The 21,209-nt window shown below is 33.5% G+C and overlaps 1 protein-coding gene across 1 annotated transcript in view; it reads right to left on the bottom strand.

Annotated features, from left to right (window-relative positions):
- HSPA4L (heat shock protein family A (Hsp70) member 4 like) overlaps positions 1 to 21,209 on the bottom strand; it is a 50,637-nt gene that overhangs the window by 11,683 nt on the left and 17,745 nt on the right. Inside the window, exons 5-15 of the mRNA XM_059378215.1 lie at positions 19,455 to 19,554; positions 18,960 to 19,093; positions 16,806 to 17,050; positions 16,592 to 16,668; positions 15,598 to 15,749; positions 15,028 to 15,134; positions 12,410 to 12,543; positions 10,536 to 10,735; positions 4,918 to 5,016; positions 3,484 to 3,621; positions 236 to 361 (exon numbers count right to left, since the gene is read on the bottom strand). Of these exons, the coding sequence (XP_059234198.1) occupies positions 236 to 361; positions 3,484 to 3,621; positions 4,918 to 5,016; positions 10,536 to 10,735; positions 12,410 to 12,543; positions 15,028 to 15,134; positions 15,598 to 15,749; positions 16,592 to 16,668; positions 16,806 to 17,050; positions 18,960 to 19,093; positions 19,455 to 19,554 (1,512 nt within the window). The remainder of the gene's footprint in view (positions 1 to 235; positions 362 to 3,483; positions 3,622 to 4,917; positions 5,017 to 10,535; positions 10,736 to 12,409; positions 12,544 to 15,027; positions 15,135 to 15,597; positions 15,750 to 16,591; positions 16,669 to 16,805; positions 17,051 to 18,959; positions 19,094 to 19,454; positions 19,555 to 21,209) is intronic.

Here is a 21,209-nt window from a genome sequence, read left to right as displayed (position 1 = left end):
CTTTAGGAAGACAGTGTGAGTGGGCAAGAGTGCATGGGAGTGCAAGTAGAAAGGAGGAATAGAGAGGAAGAGAGCAGACTCCGCACTGAGCGCAGAGCCCAACATGGAGCTCGATCTCACAAACCTGAGGTCACGAACTGAGCTGAAATCAAGAGTCAGATGCTTAACCAATTGAGCCACCCAGATGCCCCTCAAACAAAGAGTTCTAATAAAAAATTTTAAAATTTAGACTTACTTCTTGAGTGATGAATTTTTCATAGACCGTGCCCAGCTTGTCTCTAAAATCATACACATATTCTTCAACAGCATTCTTAGCATCGTTTCTTTCTTTCTCTAATTTATCTTGCATTATCATCTTCCCCTATATTCAAAATGTTTAGATTAGCTGCTATTAAGAATATGCAGGAGAGTCATCAGGGAAATGCATATAAAAACCACAATGATCTATCACCTAATACCTGTCAGAATAGCTAGACTCAAAAAGAAGAAAAAAGTGTTGCTAAAGGCATAGAGAGAAAGGAATCCTCGTGCAGTGTTGGTAGGAATATAAACTGGTACAGCAACTGTGGAAAACAGTAAGGAGGTTCCTCAAAAAAATCAAAAATAGAAGTGCCATATGATCCAATAATTCCACTACTGGGTATCTGCCCAAAGAAAACAAAAATAATTAGAGGTATACACCTCTGTTTATTGCAGCATTATTTACAATACCAAGATAGAGAAGAAACCCATGTCCACTGAAAGATGAATGAAGAAGGTATGGGTTGTGTGTGTGTGTGGGGGGGGCATGTAATGGAGTATTACTCAGCTATTAAAAAGGATGAAATCTTGCTATTTGCAACAACACAAATGGACCTATGTTAAGTGAAACAAGTCAGACAAAAACAAATGCCATATGATTTCACTTAGTGGAATCTAAAAAACAAATAAATAAATAAAGAATAGAAACAGAACTGATGGTTGCCAGAGGGGAGCTAGGTGGGGAGATGGGCAAAATGGGTGAAAGGGAGTGGAAATACAGGCTTAGAGCTAAGGAATGAGTAAGTCATGGGGATAAAAAGGTACAGCATAGGGAATATAGTCAATAGTATAATAATAGTGTATAGTGAGGGATGATAACCATACTTGTGAGCAAGATGTATAGACTAGTTTATCACTATGCTATATATCTGAAACTAAAGTAACACTGCATATCAACTAGACTTCAATTTAAAAAAAAAGAATATGCATCAGGAAAATGCAAACCAAAACCTGTTCATACCTACTAGAATGACTATAATCAAAAGAAATGGATTGTAAGAAATGGACAACACTGGTGAGGATGTAGAGAATTTTTAACCGTTGCATAATGCTATTGGGAATGTAAAATCCTGCAGCTATTATATAAAACAGTTTGGTGGTTCCTCAAAAAGCTAAACAAAGATTTACAGTATGACAGCAATTTCACTCCTAGGTATATAACCAAAGGAACTGAATACAGGAACTCAAAACAGGTATTTGTATGCCCACTACAGCATTATTCACAATAGCCAAAAGGTGGACAACTCAGTTGTCCCTTAACAGATGAATGGATAAATAAAATGTACATCTATATCCAATGAAATATTACTCTATTCTAAAAAGGTGTTACGTTCTGATACATGTTACAACATGAACTCTGAAAACATGCAAAGTATACTAAACCAAACACAAAAGGACAACTATTGTATGATTACAGTCATATGATTTATCTAGAATAGGCAAATCCAGAGACAGAAAGTGGCTAGAATTTACTGGGGGTTGCAGGGAGAGAATGGTGAGTTATTAATGATTACAGACTTTCTGGGGTTATGAAAAAGTTATGAAAAAGAAATAGGCAGTGGTGACAATTCACAAAACTTTGAATTTAACAATGCCACTGAATTGCTGTACAATTAGTCAAATGACAAATTTTATGTTATATACATTTAAATTTAAAAGATTAGTAAAGTGTAATATTCCAAAAGCCACCAAACTACACTTTAAATGGGTTAACTGTATGGTATGTGAATTATATCTCAATAAAGCTATTTTAAAAACCCCACATAGACTATGTCATTGTACATACTCGGGTTCAATACCTTGGCTCCCGATTTACTAGCTTTGAGATCACAGCAAGTTCACTGAACCTCTCTAAGCCTCAGTTTTCTTATCCTAAAACAGAATACAACTATCTGTCTGTTAGGGCTGTTAGTAAGATTGATATAATTCACATAAAATTTTAGTATAGTGCCTAGCACCTAACTTGTGCTGAATAAATGTTAGCTCTGGAAGGGGATATAATATAGTGGTTGTGATCTTGAGCTTTGGAGACAGATTACCCAGATGCAACTCAAAGGTTACTCTCTGACCTCGTATGATTAGGCTACCTGTTCTTGTCTCTTCATCTGTAAAAAATAAATCTCTAACAGTACTTACACTTCACAGGTTTGAGTATTAAATACGGTATCAGTGTGTTTTAAGAGGTTTAGCAAATATGATTATTGTTATAACTAACGCAAAGAAATAAAGAATCTGAGAATTGTTAATACCTAAACAAAATTTTCACTTTAACAGAAACACAGTATTATAAACAGAAGACTACAGTGTACAGACTTTTGGAATTTACATTGTTAGTGTTCATTCTTTTAAAACCTTAAAAAAAATCGTATACACAAAATTTGCCACAGCAGCACTTGCCTACAGTTTATTCCTTTGGGAAAATTAATCTGTCTCAAAACAAATTCTTAATTACTTATGATCTCCAAGAATGCTGGCTTCAACTTAATAGTTAATGAACAGGCAATATAGATAGGTACTAAACAGGGCAAACATTATAAAGTCAAATTCTCTTGAAGAAATTCCCAGAATAATGTGCACCAAGAGGAGAATATGGGCGCTTCAAAGAAAACTGACTTTTTCTAACACTAGCCAAGCCTGTAGACATGACCACTACTTAAACAAAAGTTTTAAAAATAAAATTATTTCTTACACAACTGCTAGTCAAGAAACAAAACTCTTCTCCTTGAGAGACTATAAAATTAGATATATGTAATTAGACATGTAAAGAAAATTTCAAGAATGACAATAGATCTTAAGAAGTCAGAAAATATTCTGAATAGAGCCTTATCTTTAAGAACACATTAGAAGAGGGGAGCTGCTAATACTTCCCCATACAATGTCTGCTGGGTATTACTGCTAAAGACAAAGTACCAGGGGATAAGAACCCTTAGTATTAGAGTGGTCTTTCTTTATAGTGGAGACAATGCATATTTTTCACATAACTCTGATGAAAGCTTACCGTACATGACATTAACATAGTTCAGTATTTTGTCTAAAATAAAGCAGTTAATGACTTAATAATTCCTTAGGAGTTATGGACTAGATACCCAAATTGTTGGGAGGAGGGGGGTAATAATCATTGACTTTTACAAAAATTTCAGACTACACTATCACTTATTTCAGTATCAACTCAAATTTATATACCTCATTTTCAATGTAGCTGTTGAGAAGATCTTGGCCCAATTGTCTACACAGGCTACTCTGAATAGGCAGATCAATACTCTTGACTTTTCCTTTTTTAATAGTCTGGTTTAATCGATCTTGTTTGTCTGAGGGAGCTGACTGCAAAGAGAAATGCAAAAGAAGTAAAATAAAACCAGCTTAAAAAAAGATTTAAAAGTGATTTCAGATGAAACAAAAAAGTAAAATCAAAACTTTTACCATCTACTGTACTTAAGACTACTTTTATATAGATAGTATTTTATACACTGCATACACTACATCTTTCTACATAAAAGACACCAGGATGGAAATGCAAATTAAAGCCAAAATGAGATGCCACTTCACACTCAATAGCAACAGCTATAATGAAAAAAAGGAAAATAAGAATTGGTGAGGATGTGGAGAAACTGGAACCCTCATATACTGCTAACAAGATTATAAAATACTGAAACCACTCTGGAAAAACAGTTGGGCAGTTCCTGAGTGATGGTAACACTATAAAAATGACTATAGTAATAGTTGCAAAACTCTGCACTATTACATTTATAAAATGGAGTGTATTAAAAACCACTGAATTGTACACTTTAAATGGGTGGACTATACGGTATATAAACTATATCTTAAGCTATTAAACAATTAAAGCAAAAAATACCAAGAAAAATTGAAAATCTAGAAAAATAGGCTTTAATTTTTAAATTACAGAGAGCCTAGAACTGTTTTGTTGTTCTTTTGTTTTGTTTTGTTTTGGAGAGCCTAGGACTTGAAACAGGATCTTTATAACCTCTGGAAAAGATCTACAAATAACCTACAACTAACTAATATAGATTAAATTCTGTTCAGGTTAGACAGACCTGTTGAAGATGATTATTTAGAACTGCAGCCCCATTCATCTGGGTGTTTAGATCGGGATCTCTCCCTTTTATTGGCAACAACTGTCTCAGTAAAATGATGACTTTCAATAAAAGAATTCTCCTTTAAAGTTTTACCTTCAAAAAAATATATATATATATTTTTTGCACAAAGGGAAATATTGTATAATATGCAGCAAAATGCTAAGAGTGGTTAATTTTGAGATGTGAGGTTACTGACAATGTAAGTTTTCTTCATTTAGCTTATTATATTTCCCATTTTTCTGGGATTATATGGTTTTTAACGACACACAAAAAAATTACTGAAAAATGCATCTTCTTTTTCTCACCAAAGGGATAATTTTACTTACATTGTTAGTGTTCGTTCTTTTAAAAATCCTCTATAATAAACTCATAGAATTATATTTATTCTGGTTATATGCCTCTATACTTCCAGAGTACTAAGATTTAAAATATCAAGTGTATTAAAAGCATGCAGTATAAAGTAAATACGTTACTCAAAATACCAATCTCAAAAAGACACAACCACAAAAACAGTAAAACACACCTTTGTTTTGGTTCCTGTATGATCAATTTCCTCTTCTGGGGTGTGTTCAGCATGACATTTTTGATGCCCTCCTTCTTCTTGGTCAACTTGCATTTTATCCTGGATAGAAAAATGTAATTGATAACATGAGTGTCCTCCTTATTCTATTTTTAAAAAATAAACAGGGTGTTAAGTGTTCAAAATTGTAATGTGTGAAGAATGTAAAGTAGAAGGCTGTTTTCCAATGAGAAAAACTACAAATAAAAAGATTAACACACAAAAGAAAAAGATCTATTTGATGATAAGTGAATAAACAGTTTCATTCAGCTGTGGTCAAGTAACTACAAAAGAAACAGAAAATGGTTTTCAAGTTAAAGTCACCAATCAAAATTCACAAATATAAGCTTACCAAAAAAAGAACATTAAATTTGACTTGAAAGATATTTCTTACCAAAAAAAGAACCATTAAATTTGACTTGAAAAATATTTTTAAAGAACTAAATGTGGGAAAATGAGATAAAAAATACATGTATTACATAAGTTCATTTTTTTTAAATGTAGTAAAATACCCAATACATCAGAACTGTCAAAGTAGATGTCTCCAAATTATTACAAAGTAAATTTCAAAGATTTTTTAATGTCTAAAAGACAAACTTTCAACCAGTTAAAATAAACTCTACTTGGTAAACAATCACAAGTAATAGATTTTTCTGGTCTTTCTTAACCTTATATGGCCATCCTACTAAAAAGATGCCTGGAATTCAGGAATCAGTATCATTTAAGTCTTCTTATATATTTGGAGTTAAGCAAATATAAAATACTCAGAAGGCTATCATGAAGAAATGCTTACTTGTGGCAAAGAGAATAATAAGTTAGAAGATCTTTTAACCAGTGTTCTTTGTAGTTAAAAGGTCAGTTATCTTCTGGGATGCCTAGGTGCCTCAGTGGAGAAAGTGGCTGACTCTTGGTTTTGGCTTGGGTCATAATCTCAGAGTCCTGGGATCAAGCCCCAAGTAAGTAAGTCAGCTTGTGGATGCTGTCTCTGCCCCTCCCCTTGCCCTCTAATAAATCTTTTAAAAAGTTTTTTTTTTTTAGAAAGCCAAATATTTCTGATGTTCCACCCCACCCTACCCCCAGGCAACTTCCAACTGTAGAATTTCCCTGATCCTGATTGAAAAAAGGTGAAAAAAAATGATATAGTGGTGAGTTGGTACAATGTAGGAAGACACAAATACATTTAACTCTACTTCATGAAATACTAAGAAAAAAATACTTTCAATTAAGTGGCCAAAATGCTTGATCAGTTAGCATTTTTATTTGATACTTACTGAAAGAGCTCTTCTAACATGTATATATTTATCTCTAAAAGATAAATCATATGAAGTGGTTAAGGTATTTCTAAAACTTCACATTAAAATTTTCAACTCCTCTGAATCAGTTAATTCAGTTGTTAAGTATTTTTCTACAAATACTGTCCTCTCTGCCATCAAAAGCATCAGTGACCCAGCATTTGTTTAAAAATTATTCCAGTATGGTCTCTTAATATTTTCTTATAAGCCCCTGATACTTATTCTGTAAGTTTTATGATGGTATTTTTTTTAAGATTTTATTTTATTTGACAGAGATCACAAGTAGGCAGAGAGGCAGGCAGAGAAAGAGAGGGGGGAAGCAGGCTCCCTGCTGAGCAGAGAGCCCGATGTGGGGCTCGATCCCAGGACCCTGGGATCATGACCTGAGCTGAAGGCAGAGGCTTTAACCCACTGAGCCACTCGGGCACCCCTATGATAGTGTTTTCTTTAGAACACCAAAAGGAGTCAGTTTTCAAACAGCAACCAGGACTTGAATTCCTTCCATGAAAGGTCTTAAAAACAATTTGCTGATGGAAGTGTCAAGGGGATGCAATTGCCTAGTCATGCCATTGGGAATAAAAACCAAATTCACACTTGTACAGGTGATAAGAACTGTATGATGAGTACTGCCACTGGCAACAATACATAAAAGATATGATCATTTGCAAAACTGACCCCAATTTCAGATATATTAAAAAAAAGTAGAAATTGTACAGCTTACAAATGATTTGAGAGTAATATGTTAACCTTTTGAAATGATTTGAGAAGGTTCGTACAAATATTATCCATGGTGGGGAAATTAAAAGAAGTGCTTCTAGACTTTGGCTTCTCTAACAGATTTTAAAATTGCATGAGGGTCCAGATCGTTTTTCTGTTCCCTGCTATATCCATATACATATTCTAGTGCTTTTAGTTATTTGCTGAATAAAAAGTACTTAGGAATAAAATCCAGGGGTGCCTGGGTGGTACAGTTGGTTAAGCATCCAACTCTTGGTTTCAGCTCAGGTCATGATCTGAGGGTCATGAGACTGAACCCTGTATCAGGCTCCATGCTCAGTGCAGAGTCTGCTTGAGATTCTCTCTCCCTCTGCCCATTAGCTTGTGCTCTCTAAAATAAGTAAATCTTAAAAAAAAAAAAAAAAAGAATAACATCCAGAATTATTATCATGAACTATATAAAGGCTTTACTGGATTTGTCCCTTGATCTACCTTTCTTGCCACTCTCCCCAGCTTCTCCACTCCTGTATCTCATGTATCAGCTACCCTTGCACATTTGTTACAACAAAAAAGGGCTTTCTGCTTCAGTGGCTTTATACTTGTTACTCACTCAGCCCAGACATCTACCCACACCTTACCTTCAGACTGCTTTCTTATCTTTCAGGCTGGCTTACCTGTTCCTTCTTCACAGAGGCTTTCCTTCTCACTACCACACAGTTAATTTCCACTACGCATCCCACCCCCCCATTAATTTCCTTTATATTTAAATGGTATCTTGTTGTTTCCAGCTTGTCCTTTCCCATTAGAATGTGTTAAAAGACAGATGGAGACCTTTTCTTTCTTGCTTACCACTGTATTCTCAGTGCTTAAAACAGTGCCTCATACATATAAGTAATCAGATATTTTGAAAAAATGGTCAACAATTGGGGAATAATAAAATCAAAGTATATTAGTACAGTAAGTGGCATATAGTCTTTCTGATCTCTGCTTTTGTGACAAAGACAAAGCTGTGATAACTTCTTAGTATGACCATATATTAATATATATGTGTGTACATGTATGTGTATATATATATACACACACATATATATTTACACCTAGAAATATTAATTTTGAGGTATCTTTATATTGAAGAAAAGTCAGTAATCTGTTGATTTTTTTGGGAAAACCAAAGCTATCCTAATTTTTAATTAAAAAAAAAAGAGACCCATAAAATAATCTTTCATAAATCAACTCATGGAAAAGCCCCCCCAGCAAAAAAGATTCCTGCTGCATACTGGGTTTACGTCAAAGCCAATAGTGTCAGCAAACAGGGAAGAGTAAAAAGAACTTACTACCCTCTTAGTTTCCCTCTAAAACTGAAACAATTAAATTCCAAAGTCTACTCTGATTTGGTTCACATTTTTTGGGAAGAAGGAAGAAACAACTTTATAATGGTATGTAAGACTTAGCTCTTAAACTTCTGGATACAGAATTTAAAAAATCCTAGAGAAAACCATTAAGAAATAAATACAGCATACAGGATGTTTTCTACACAGGACACTCAAACATCACTCCTTGTTAGCAATGCGTTGGAAATGAACTACAATTTATTCAACACTTACTATATCCAGCTATGGTAGGGATTTAAAAGGAGATAATAGGTATGGTACACGCCTGCTAAATATGCCAAGGATATGATCCAGAATATTAACCTTTCCTTTTCTCTTGATTATGTATGTTGTAGAAAGAATATTTAGGAACATCTTACTTATCTAGAAGAAATCCCTTATATGGGGACATCAACTACCTGGAAATGTTCCTATAAGCCAAAACACTCTTGTGTAGGCAAGTCAGTCTCTTGAATGGCCAAAGCAGCTGTCATAACTTCATACCCTTTATTCACAGGTACAATCTTTTAAGTCCACATCCAGATCATTCTTTCAAGCCCACAGACAAAATAAAAGCAGCAAATAAATGCTAGAGGTGGCAGAAAAATGGATGCTAAATTATTGTTTTTAGTGCCTAGGATCTGCTATATACAGAAAATGAAATAAAGGTCTCAGCATAGAGTATTAAGAAAAAGAAGTGAAGAAAACTGAAATAGTTATGAAAAACTCATCCTAATGGCATAAAGAGTGCTCTCAATATTAGTAAAAATAAATCTTAATGGATTAAATGTACATGTCTGACAAATTATTATGAACTACAACTAAGAAAACTAACTTTTCAAAAAAAAAACTAGTCTTACATTAATTATAAAAAATTTATACTCTTTACTAACAGATTAAGACACTTCTTTTCTCCTCAGTTCAAGGAAAGATACAATAGCAAAATAATACATGGGAAGAAGAATGAAAGAAAATGCCACGATCCTTCTTAAATGGGTACTTTAAACAGCAGCAGAATTCTGATCAATGTGGAAGATTTTAGTGTAAGTATTAATAAAAACAAAGAGACAAACTTCACAAAAGGTAGAAACAGTCTTGAAATTTAACAAAACAAAATCCATTTTTAAAAAAAGATTTATTCTTCTATTTGAAAGAGAGAGGGCACATGAGCAGGAATGGCAAAGGGAGAGAAAATCTCAAGCAGACTCTCCAACGCAGGGCTTGATCTCACAATCCTGAGATCACAGCCTGAGCTGAAATCAAGAGTTGGATGCCCCATGAGCCACATCACCCAGGCACCCTCAAAATCCATTCTTAATATACACAAAACACAAAAAATCTAGGGCAGATTTCCAAAACAAAATCTAGTATCCCATTAAAAATAACTTATAAATAGTACTTATATAAAAAGATGAAACCCTTATGTAATGGAAATTATCACGTTCTCCTAGATTCCTGCATCTAAAGTATACGAAGAGTAATATAGTCTTAGGGTCATGTAACTCTTTCCTAAGGAAATAAACAGTCTAAAATCTGTACTGACATTACTGAATGTATAGCATACTCTTATGTTCAAATACCAAGATATCTCCTAAGCCCAGAAAAATAGCATTAAGCATGTACTTTAATCTAAAAAAAGGTACATGTATAGTTCAAACTGTATCAGTCTGAATGGATTTATCTCTAAGCTAAAAAGCTAGCCATAACACATGTTTTTAATGGAAATAAAAAAGAATTTAGGAAATACAACTTCAAACACATGTGTTTCATGTAGGGCTATTAAAGATGCAAAACCTCAGGCGCTTGGGTGGCTCAGTGGGTTAAGCCTCTGCCTTCAGCTCAGATCATGATCTCAGGGTCCTGGGATCGAGCCCCGCATCTGGCTCTCTGCTCAGCGGGGAGCCTGCTTCCTCCTCTCTCTCTGCCTGCCTCTCTGACTACTTGTGATCTCTGTCTGTCAAATAAATAAATAAAATCTTAAAAAAAAAAAAAAGATGCAAAACCTCTAAAGAGTTTAAAAATGTGAAAGATGTACAGCATTTAAAATTATACTTAAAAAATCATTCTTTGATGCTTTTATTTAAAAAGTTTATATCAATTTTTACAGTAAAATCTCAGAGATTAATATTTTCAACTTTTAAGCTATCAGTTATAACTAAGAAACTATTTATTAGAGGAATCTTGAAATAGGCTTTCTACATACCACATCATCTTTGCTTTCATTCTTAAATGAAGTTTCTGTCTCCATAGGAGCATCACTGTGATCCCCTTCCACATTTTGCTTCTCAATTACTGATGCACTGGCCACACTGAAGATTCCATGAATGTTAACACGAACTTTAACCTTCACTTTAGAACTATCACCATCAGACTGAGGAAAAACATTCTGAATAGTGAAGCTCCCTTAAGGAAAAAAGAGCTTCCATCAGAACATGAGCCTCCAATTAATTTATTCATTCATTCTTTTAGATGAAGGCAAATAATCATAAATTATATCCAGAATAACTACTGTGGAAAATGCACTGACCCTAGATCACCTCTTTTTTATATCTTAATGGACCTAATATTAAGAATTAGAAGGGTTAAGCAGCCTGCCCAAAATCATCAATGCTAGGACAAAGTTAAGTTGGAATTTCAACAAAGGACAATTTGACTCAAGGCAATAGAGCTTTTAAGTATTTTATAAATTGCTATTTTAAAACCAAAATAACAAAATTCAATTTATGAGCTTGATAAAAATGGAAATTCTCCTTTTGCTCCAAGTTTTGCAAATCATAACCATCTTGGTAATTCGCAAATAAAGCAATTTTTAAAAAATTTACCCTATAACAAAATTGCTAAGTTATTCAGTCACTAATAACTACAGAGATATTAACTTTTCACTTTAAGAAACTATTTTATTATATCTTTTAAAATACCTATTTTTAGGTAATCTCTACACCCAACATGGGGTTTGAACTCACAACCCCAAGATTAAGATTTACACAACGCTTCCAACTAAGCCACCCAGGTGCCCTTCTGCTGTTTTATTTTTCAAAATCCATAATATATAATGATATCTATAGGAGAAAGGACACTAGGCAGAAAAACTGAAGTAAAAAATTTGGTTGACCTTTGTTACAGGTTGAATTGAGACCCTTACCCTCAAATTAATATAAAGTCCTATTCTCAAGTACCTCAGAAGATGACCTTATTTGGAAGACAAGGTCTTAGCAGAGGTAATCAGGTTAAAATGAGGTTATCAGGGTAGGCTTTAATCCAGTGACTGATGTCCTTATATGGAGACAGATACACATATAGGGCAAATGTCATGTGAACATGAAGATGGCCATCTACCAACCAAGGACAGAAGCCTGGAGCAGATCCTTTCCTCAAAACCCTCAGAAGGAATCCTGTCAACACTTTGATTTCATACTTCTAGCTTCTAGAACTGGAGACAACAAATTCTGTTTGAGCCACTCAGTTACAGAAGCAAAGGCAACGAATTCCACCTTCCCTAACTTATTTCTACTGCTTTAAATAACATATTTGAGATATTCAGATTGTTCCCTTTTTAGTCTGTCAATAAAAGCAATACAAATAGAAAATTTAAAGAATTATAAATTATTCCTTCTCTTAAATGTTATAAAAATCATACTTTGTTTTATATCTCTAAAAAAGATTACTCAGCTAAAACAGTTATTACAGTCTCCAATTTTCACTTTTGTATTGATCCAATGATATGTATTCTAGTTGTTGTCAGGGAACTTAAGTTTAAACTCAGACTACATAGTCAGTCTAACAGCACAATTTCAACTTACTGTTAAAGGAGTTTTTCCATAAAAAAATGACCCTTACCCAAATCTTTCAGGTAAATTACAGGGCATTTTAAATAGAGAAGTCAAAATGAATTAAAAATATTCAGATTTGCTGTTAGTCCAGGATAAACTGTGAGTACTAAAAGCTCATGTTTAGAAAAAGTATGAATAGCTTTCAGTGCTAGCTTATCTCAAATATCAATTTATTAATTACTTGATTCAAATGTTAATATATTTATAAAGCAAACGTTTGTGAAATTTTTTTCTTGAGTTCTCTTACCAATTCTTGGATCAGGATAAGGCACTTCATGTAAATTAGTATAAAATGCTTCTAGTTCAAATGGTTCCTTCTTGTGGAAAGTAATGACTTTTGAAAATGGGGCAGGATGGTTCTTACAGAATACTTCACATTCCCTAAAATGAAGTGGGAAAATAGTTCAAAATAAACAGAAAGTTGTCTATGAATCAAGAATCCATGTGATTCCTAATTCAAAAGCAACAACTCTAAAGACCTCTATCACAAATGTAAAGATAAAGAATTACTGGTTTTGCTATGAACATACAATTTGATAGGTTTATGGCTCAAAGTTTTTAGAATGTCTGTCATGAGACAATTTTATCCTACCAAAAAAAAGAAAAATTAACTGAGACAAGATATTTTGAGGCCAAAATACAGGAAGTAGTTTTATGCTCACATCTGTGGACCAAATCCTATCAGTTTCCAAAATACTTGTCATATGTAACCCTTTTAATTCTAGCTCCCTTTAAAATAATTTGAAACTAATTTCAAACTTACAGAAAGGAGCAAAAATAACAGCACAAGGAACAAGGAACAACACCTATATATCTTTTAACTAGATTTACTGCCAGCATTTTATTCCTCTTTTCTCATCACTTAAGTGCACACTCTATGTACATGTGTATTTTTTTCAGAACCAGTGGAGGGTGATACCATACATTACAGCCCTTTACATCTAAGTACTTCAGTGTGAATTTCCTAACAGGGATATTTTCCACTATAACCACACTACAGCTGTCAACTTTATAAATTTGCACTGATACTTCCATATTCCAACTTCTTCAACTGATGTAATAACATCGTATTTCTTCCTCTCTAGTAAAGGAAGTTTAAAAATCTACATAAGAAGTCCCACTCTTAAACAGTTTAACAGAAGTAGCTTAAACTATTGTTTATAGTGACCCAGAATCTTACTCTATAATACTATACCATTACCCTATTCATTATGCAAGGTTTGCAAATCTCATATTCATGGACCTTGCCCTCTATCCCAGCTTTCAAAAACATACATTATCTTTTACTTTCTTATTGTAATCACTAGGATAGATTTACTTTTCAATTTAACTCCCCATATGTTTCTTAAAATACTTTTCTGGATCACTGTATCTTCAACTGAACTTAACTTTAATTATCTTCTTTAAAGTTTATTTAGGGGCTCTGGGTGGCTCAGTGGATTAGGCATCTGCCTTCAGCTCAAGTCATGATCCCAAGGTCTTAGGAAGGAATGCTGCAATGGGCTCCTTGCTTAGCAGGGAGTCTGCTTCTTCCTCTGCCCCTCACTCACTCTGCTCATGACCTCTCTCTCTCTCTCTAATAAATACAATCTTTAAAAAAAACGTTTATTTAAGTTAATCTCTACACCCAACATGGGGCTCAAACTTACAACCCTAACATCAAGAGTCACATGCTCTTCCAACTGAGCCATCCAGGTGCCTCTGAAGTTAACTTTAAAGAACAGCATTTCTTGCCTCAAAATTGACATTAGGACATGCCATTTAAATGTTCTGCAAAACATTCACATCAGACTGATGATCCATAGTTTCAGAATTTGTGTAAAACTTTTAGTTTCTTGGGGGTGTGGATGTATAGAGCACAGAACAAAATTTTAAAAGTAACTTTAAAAGCTAAATACAGGTTTACCTTTTTGTACAAATTTTAAGCTCTGAAAACTAGTCAGATATATTATTGGAAACACAAATTTTTATTTTGGTAGGGAAGCAAGCTATTTCAATCTTAAGCAATAAAAGCATGAAAAGACTGTGGCTCATGAAAGTCAGAAATGCAAATCTATTAACAAAGTACTTATTTTCACTTTCAGAATGTTATCTTTAAAAGCATAGAAGAAAATGAGCTACAACAGATAATTCAGCAATGTTAAAAGGAATATAAATTGGTATAATCTTTTTGGTGAACAGTGTGGCAATACTCGTTATAATAATGCTCAATTCGGTCCTATATAGTTATCTTACAGATATACTAAACCCAACTAAACAACGAAATGTGTACAAGGATGTTCCTAATAGCACTAATTTAATCAGAAAAAATAAGACTTAAGTGTGTATTTGTTAAATTAATTATGGCACACACAACTACTGAGAAAACAGTCACTATCTATTGACATGGAAAGGTAATATATGACATTTTAAAAAGGAAGTTGCACTGGAAAACACTCGGATAATGATGTATGTATTTAAAAAGAGCAACTTTTATTTTTGGATATTCAAGAAAATGGATAAATATAAGTGTAGCTATTAACAATGGCTACTTTTGTAAAATGGGCTAAGTAGGAGTTGGGGTAGGGCAGATGCAGGTTAAGCTTTTATATTTCCATATTGTGATTTTATTTGAAAATAAGAATGATTTACTTTATAATAAAATATTAAGAATATGCCATCATGGTTTACATATTATATATTTTATAGTTCCTTTTCTCTAACATTTTATTCAAAAGTATTTGAGTTTTCATAAATAAAATCTTTAAAAAAAAAAAGTATTTGAGAGTTTTGAGAGTTTTAGAAGCGTAAATTCCTCTAGTTCAGAAAGTTGTTTCAATTGGTTATTTACAACAAGCTCTAACCAAGGCCTTAAAAGTAACTTACCCAGTTCCATCTTCAAAAGAGGTTTTCCATCTTAATGTGATTGAATAGGGAACAAGGTCTGTTATAGAAAATTCACGCACTTTAAATGCTGGTGAGAGAATCGCACACTGAAAATAAGATGTATACCATATTTAAATCAACAAACACAAAACATACAGTAGGTTACCTGAATGAACTGCTTGATAAAGTCCTTGTAATAAAATCGTTACATCCTAAAAATTATAGTCTTTTGGTAAGAGCTACTTTAAAATGCCAAGAGTACTCTTTATGACAAAATTACAAAATTATAAAGTATTTTTAAATCTGAAAAAATAATTTAAAATGGGAATAATTATAAGAATTCATAAAGTAAATGTTCTTTCACTACAGTATAGACATTGTCCTATGACAGTTTAAAAACATAAATTGGAAAAATGCAAGACTTACTTATCAGGAATAATTTTAATTTATTTTTAGCCTATTGACAAGTGGTTTGAACAAATATTATTAAAAGGTCCCTTTAGGCTTATCACCATATTTCTGGCAAAAAAATACCCTGTAAAAAAGAGGGGGATTATTAAATAATAATACCTGTAATGCACATCCTCTTGCAACAGCTTCATCAGCATTTAATGTGGTACTTATGTCTTTAAGAAAGAATTTAGTGATTTGTTCTTTCACTGCAGGAATTCGAGTTGCTCCCCCTACAATTTCTATACTACTTATGTCTTCACGTTGCAAGTCTGGAAAACAAAATGTTTTTAATTGAGAAAAATATGATAGTCTTTATTAAAATGTGACCAAAAGACCTTGGAAATTACTTTTTAAAAAAATTGATTTCGTTTTTGCTAAAAACAAGACTAAATAGAAGGAAGATAAAAACAAACTTTAGAAAAAGGCAAAACTTAATAAATAATAACTATCCATGCGTCAAGCACTGCACTTGGTCCAGATGACAGAGTGACAATAAGAACAGACAAGTACCTCATGGGCTCTCCAAATTCCTTCAATTTTCTAATTTTCACCTCACAAATACCCATAAAAGTACTGGTTACCAAAAACCTTAACAAAAAGCAATCATGTTCCATTTCTACTTTTTTCTCATTTAGACTTTAAAGGATACTTACATATAAACACCTCCAAATATAACTAATGTTAGTTTTATGATGTAAACAATAACATAAGTCAGGAATTAGTCTTATAAACCCAGATTCATAGTGCCTTTACTCTTATGAATGAAGCTATAATCTCCTTCTCTAAAACGAGAGATAAAGGGGACCTGGGTGGCTCAGTGGGTTAAGCCTCTGCCTTTGGCTCAGGTCATGATCCCGGGATCCTGGGATCGAGCCCCACATCAGGCTTTCTGCTGGGGAGGGAGCCTGCTTCCCCGTCTCTCTCTGCCTGCCTCTCTGTCTACTTGTGATCTCTCTCTGTCACATAAATAAAATAAAAAATCTTAAAATGAAAGCTAAAAATCTTCAAAAAACAAATGAAAGTTTTCATCGCTTTTACCATTTCCTACCCCATTCAAGTGAATTAATGCCATAATACAATTTTGATGGTTAGTCCAGTAATTTACACTTACTAGCTTGTTCCATTACTGCTTTTAATGGTGGCTCAACTCTGGAGAAGAGGGAAGCGCATAACTGTTCAAACTGAGCCCTGTGGGAAAAGTAAATAAAATTCATCATTTTAGGATATAAAATTCAAGTAGATCTTCTAAACAGGATGAAAAATATCAGACATGATCTAAACATAAAATAAGCCAACACTTCTTAAATTGAAAACATACACGGTACCTGTTCATTTTACTAGAAACATCAAGGTCATTCATGAAACACTCAATGTTCAGTGGAAGATCTGATGCATTTGCACTCATCAGCTTCTTCAGTTTTTCACATTCCTGATACAAACGCAACAAAGCCCGAGAATTTTCTTTCACATTTATCTTGTATTTGGTCTTGAACTCCTCACAGAAGTAGTCTACTAAAGCCTCATCAAAGTTCCTGCCACCCAAATATGGATCAAAGGTGGTAGCCAAGACCTGTTTAACCAAAAAAACCAGAACTGAATTTTCAGAAATATAAATGCTTTCAAAAAGGTAAAAACCAACTTTTAAAATAAAAATAAAGTTAAAGGCAAAAACCTTGTCAAAAAGGGGTGTCAAACTAGCTATCACTTATACTAATTATCACTTATATTTAAAACGTACTTACCCATTCTGAATTATCTATTTTGGGTTGCAGATCCATATACCATAATTATAATTAATTCTATTTCTGAATAATTTAGTTATAATTAAAACTTCACTATCTCATATCCGTTGATTCTATAACAACACTGGACAGGCCAAAAACCAAGTTTAAGAGAGCAAAGGAACAGTTCTAAAGCATGAAATCAAAACAAAACAGCCAAGAAAATCTAAAACAGCACAACTGGTCAATTTTCAGGTCAGGAATTAGGCCTTCTAACTACCATGAAAAAAAAAAAAAGCCAAGCCATTTTTATACCATTTTTATAAAAACATAGAGCAAAAGAATACATGAAAAACCAAAAAATAAAACACAAGAAAGTGAAGAAAAGAAACAAAAATTAATAATATAATAAACTTGTTGACCAATGAGCCCCAGCTAGTGGATGGATCAAAGAGTAGTAGAAAAGTCACAGAACTTGAACATCATATCTCTTGAAAATGCAGGAGCAAGATATCTAGTCTCTCTCTCTCCAAGGTAGAGGACACAAATGTCTACTTATACTAGTCACTTAAAAAATAGAAACCCCACCGTTGGTGTGGCTCCTCAGGTTTTTTTCACAAGAATGTGTGATAGAACAATAGTAAACCCTACAGAAAGTTGTAAACATAATGTGACTGGGTTATCAGCCCACAAACTAGTATGGAGAATTCATGGATCAACTTCTTGCTAGGACCAGTACCACACAAAATTAACTGCAAAACTATGTTAGTATGTGACTAGTGCAAACATGCACCCTTCTGGACAGAAGGGCCACAGATATGGCTACTTAAAGACATCTACTAAAAAGGAAGGGAGGAAAATATTCTTAAGTTAAAATTCAAAACTAACCAACAGATTAAACCAATTTACAGAAAACTATCCTATATTCATTATAAGTCATTACCCTTGTGGGATGTTACTATAAACTGTGAGACAAAAGGCTCTAAAAGGTCTGTTGGATAGTATTTCATCTTCTAAGTAACTTCTACATATGTGACTGATGATGAGAGACAAGATGATAAGATGACCAATGTAAAAATGAATGTAAAATCAAATACAAACTATAAGATAAGCACACAGAACTAAACGATGCCACATTCTAGAAAATTATAATTAGAACTCCTGGATAAGGAAAGTTTATAAAACAAAGGGAATGGGGGCGCCTGGGTGGCTCAGTGGGTTAAAGCCTCTGCCTTCAGCTCAGGTCATGATCCCAAGGTCCTGGGATCAAGCCCCACATCTGGCTCTCTGCTCAGCGGGGAGCCTGCTTCCTCCCTTTCTCTCTGCCTACTTGTGATCTCTGTCTGTCAAATAAATAAATAAAATCTTAAAACAAAAAAACAAAAAAAAACAAAGGGAATCATTTTAGAAAATTTTTCCTAAATATATTTATGGATAGTAATGTACTTAATGCTCCCTGTAGGTGACTTAACACCTTGACAATAGAAACAGCTAATACAAATTGCAGTATCTATTATAAGGCATTCCAAGCATTTATCATACATTAAAACTAATTTTTCCTCAAAAATTCTGAGGTAATTACTGATACTATCTTCAGGTGGCAAACCTGAGATTTAAGGAGAGTATGTAACTTGCTCAAGGTCACAGTTTTTAAGTGGCCGAGCCAGGATTTAAACCCAGGCACTAAGGTTCTCTATATTGTCTTATATGCTCTCTTAACCATTAAACTTAGATATAGCAAATCATTTATTTACTTACTTTAAGTTTTCCTTTGTTAAAAGCACAAACGGAGACCTGGTAGGCAGAATGTCCCATATCAATAAATACTACATTTCTTGGTTTCTCATCCAGTGGGGGAAGATCCTGTTTATAAATTCCATATGCTAGTGCAACTGTGTAAGAACAAAGAAATTACATTAGTATCAGGATAGCAATCTCTTGGAAAACAAAACATAAGTCCTTTTGATACTGCACTTTCATAGAGAGTAATATAAATTATATTCACTTCAAAGTCAATTAATTTTTTATAATTTGGTTACTGTTTTTATTTTTCCTTTAGAATCATTTGCTATATACAATTCTTACAGCAAATATAAGACATACTTAACTTTTAGCAAAATACTGTACTACAAAACTAAAGGTTAAAAGAGCTAGTACACAGTAAGTTTTAAAAAGATAAATGCTTTATATTAAAACAAAAACAACCAGAACAGTATTTTTCTGACAGTGATTTTCAAACTGCAAAGTGCTCACCTGCAGTAGTTTCATTCATCAACCTTAAACAATTTAAACCTGCAACCTGGGCTGCAGCCATCACAGATCTTCTCTCAGCATCAGTGAAAAAGCTAGGAATCTGGTATTTTAAAACAGTAATTAAAATATATTAGTTTGATGTAATAGATTTTAAACATTTCATCAGTTAAAAATGTAAAATAACTGCTCTAAAACTTGTGTAGGGCTTAAGGCAAAGAATGGTGTTCTAATTAAATAAACAAGAAAAAAAACACTAGTTTTTTTCTTTTTGGCAATTTCTATACCATAAAGTGTTTACCTAAGTTTGAACACAAATTTAAAGCAATTAATAAGATGAAATTATACTTCAAGATTTCCAAACTATGTTCATCTAAATCCTTCTTGTGATGGGTCTTCTCTATGGAAAAAAAAAAAGTTTGTTCATCTTTAATAATGAAAAATTGAAAGCCCAAGACTGTTAAAATGATATCCAGTAGCTATTAACAATATATCTTAGTATTTCCATATAATGGAATACTACGTGGCTGTTAGAATCAGGCAGATCTGAATGGTCATGGAAGAGTATCAATACTGATTAGAAAAAAGGACATGTGTAGCATGATTTTTGTGTAGGTATATGTTAGCTAGGAGAATATAAAACCCAAGGTTTGCAGTGCCTATCATCTCAAAGGGAGGGGTACCTATATTGCAGGGGACTTATGAAGAGAAGTACTTCTTTTAAAATCACCAAAAACCACTATATGTTTAATTAATGTTAATTAAAGATTTTATTAAAAGATAACTGAGACATTTAAGATTTACATATACTTAGTTCTGTCAAACTTTGATTTTTGTCTACAGACAGATTTCTGAGAAGCTAATTAAGTAGGAATACCTGGGTGGCTCAGTTGGTTAAGTATCTGACTTAGGCTGATCTTAAGTCATGATCTCAGGGTCCTGGGATAGGGTCCTGACAGAGGGAGTCAGCTCTTCCCTTCCCCCTCCCCCTGTGTGTGCATGGGTACTGCATGCTCTCTCCCTTAAATAAATAAATCTTTAAAAAAAAAAAGCTAATTAAGTACATTCATGTACAAAATGACTTGAAGCTCTTCCAATTTTAAGTAAGTTGTCTCCAATTTTATTGCTTTTTGAAGTCAGAAATTACATTTAACAGATACTAACAACAGGAAAAGAACTTGAATTTTGATAAACTGTTTATCCTGATTTTGCTATTATCCTTCTGACAAAAATCCAAATTCTAATATAGACTTCATTTAATACTCATTGAGCACTTACGTAACCGGTACTTTTCTAACCACTTAGGGATATAACAGTGCATAAAACAGAGAAAATACTTCCCCTTATATAGCTCACAATGTGTCTATCACACTAACTACAAAGTAAATAACGGCCAAAATGTTCATCATGCTCTCTTCTGACATTAACTTTCTTTTTTTAAAATTTCTTTTCAGCATAACAGTATTCATTGTTTTTGCACCACAGCCAGTGCTGCATGCAATACCTGCCCTTCCTAATACCACCACCTGGTTCCCCCAAACTCCCTCCCCCCACCCCTTCAAAACCCTCAGGTTGTTTTTCAGAGTCCATAGTCTCTCATGGTTCACCTCCCCTTCCAATTTCCCTCAACTCCCTTCTCCTAACTCCCCATGTCCTCCATGCTATTTGTTATGCTCCACAAATAAGTGAAACCATACGATAATGGACTCTCTCTGCTTGACTGATTTCATTCAGCATAATCTCTTCCAGTCCCGTCCA

Source organism: Mustela nigripes, chromosome 1 (assembly GCF_022355385.1).
Source record: "Mustela nigripes isolate SB6536 chromosome 1, MUSNIG.SB6536, whole genome shotgun sequence".
NCBI lineage: Eukaryota > Metazoa > Chordata > Mammalia > Carnivora > Mustelidae > Mustela > Mustela nigripes.
The sequence above is the reverse complement of the archived record's forward strand: the minus strand, read 5'-3'. Positions and strand labels throughout refer to the sequence as shown.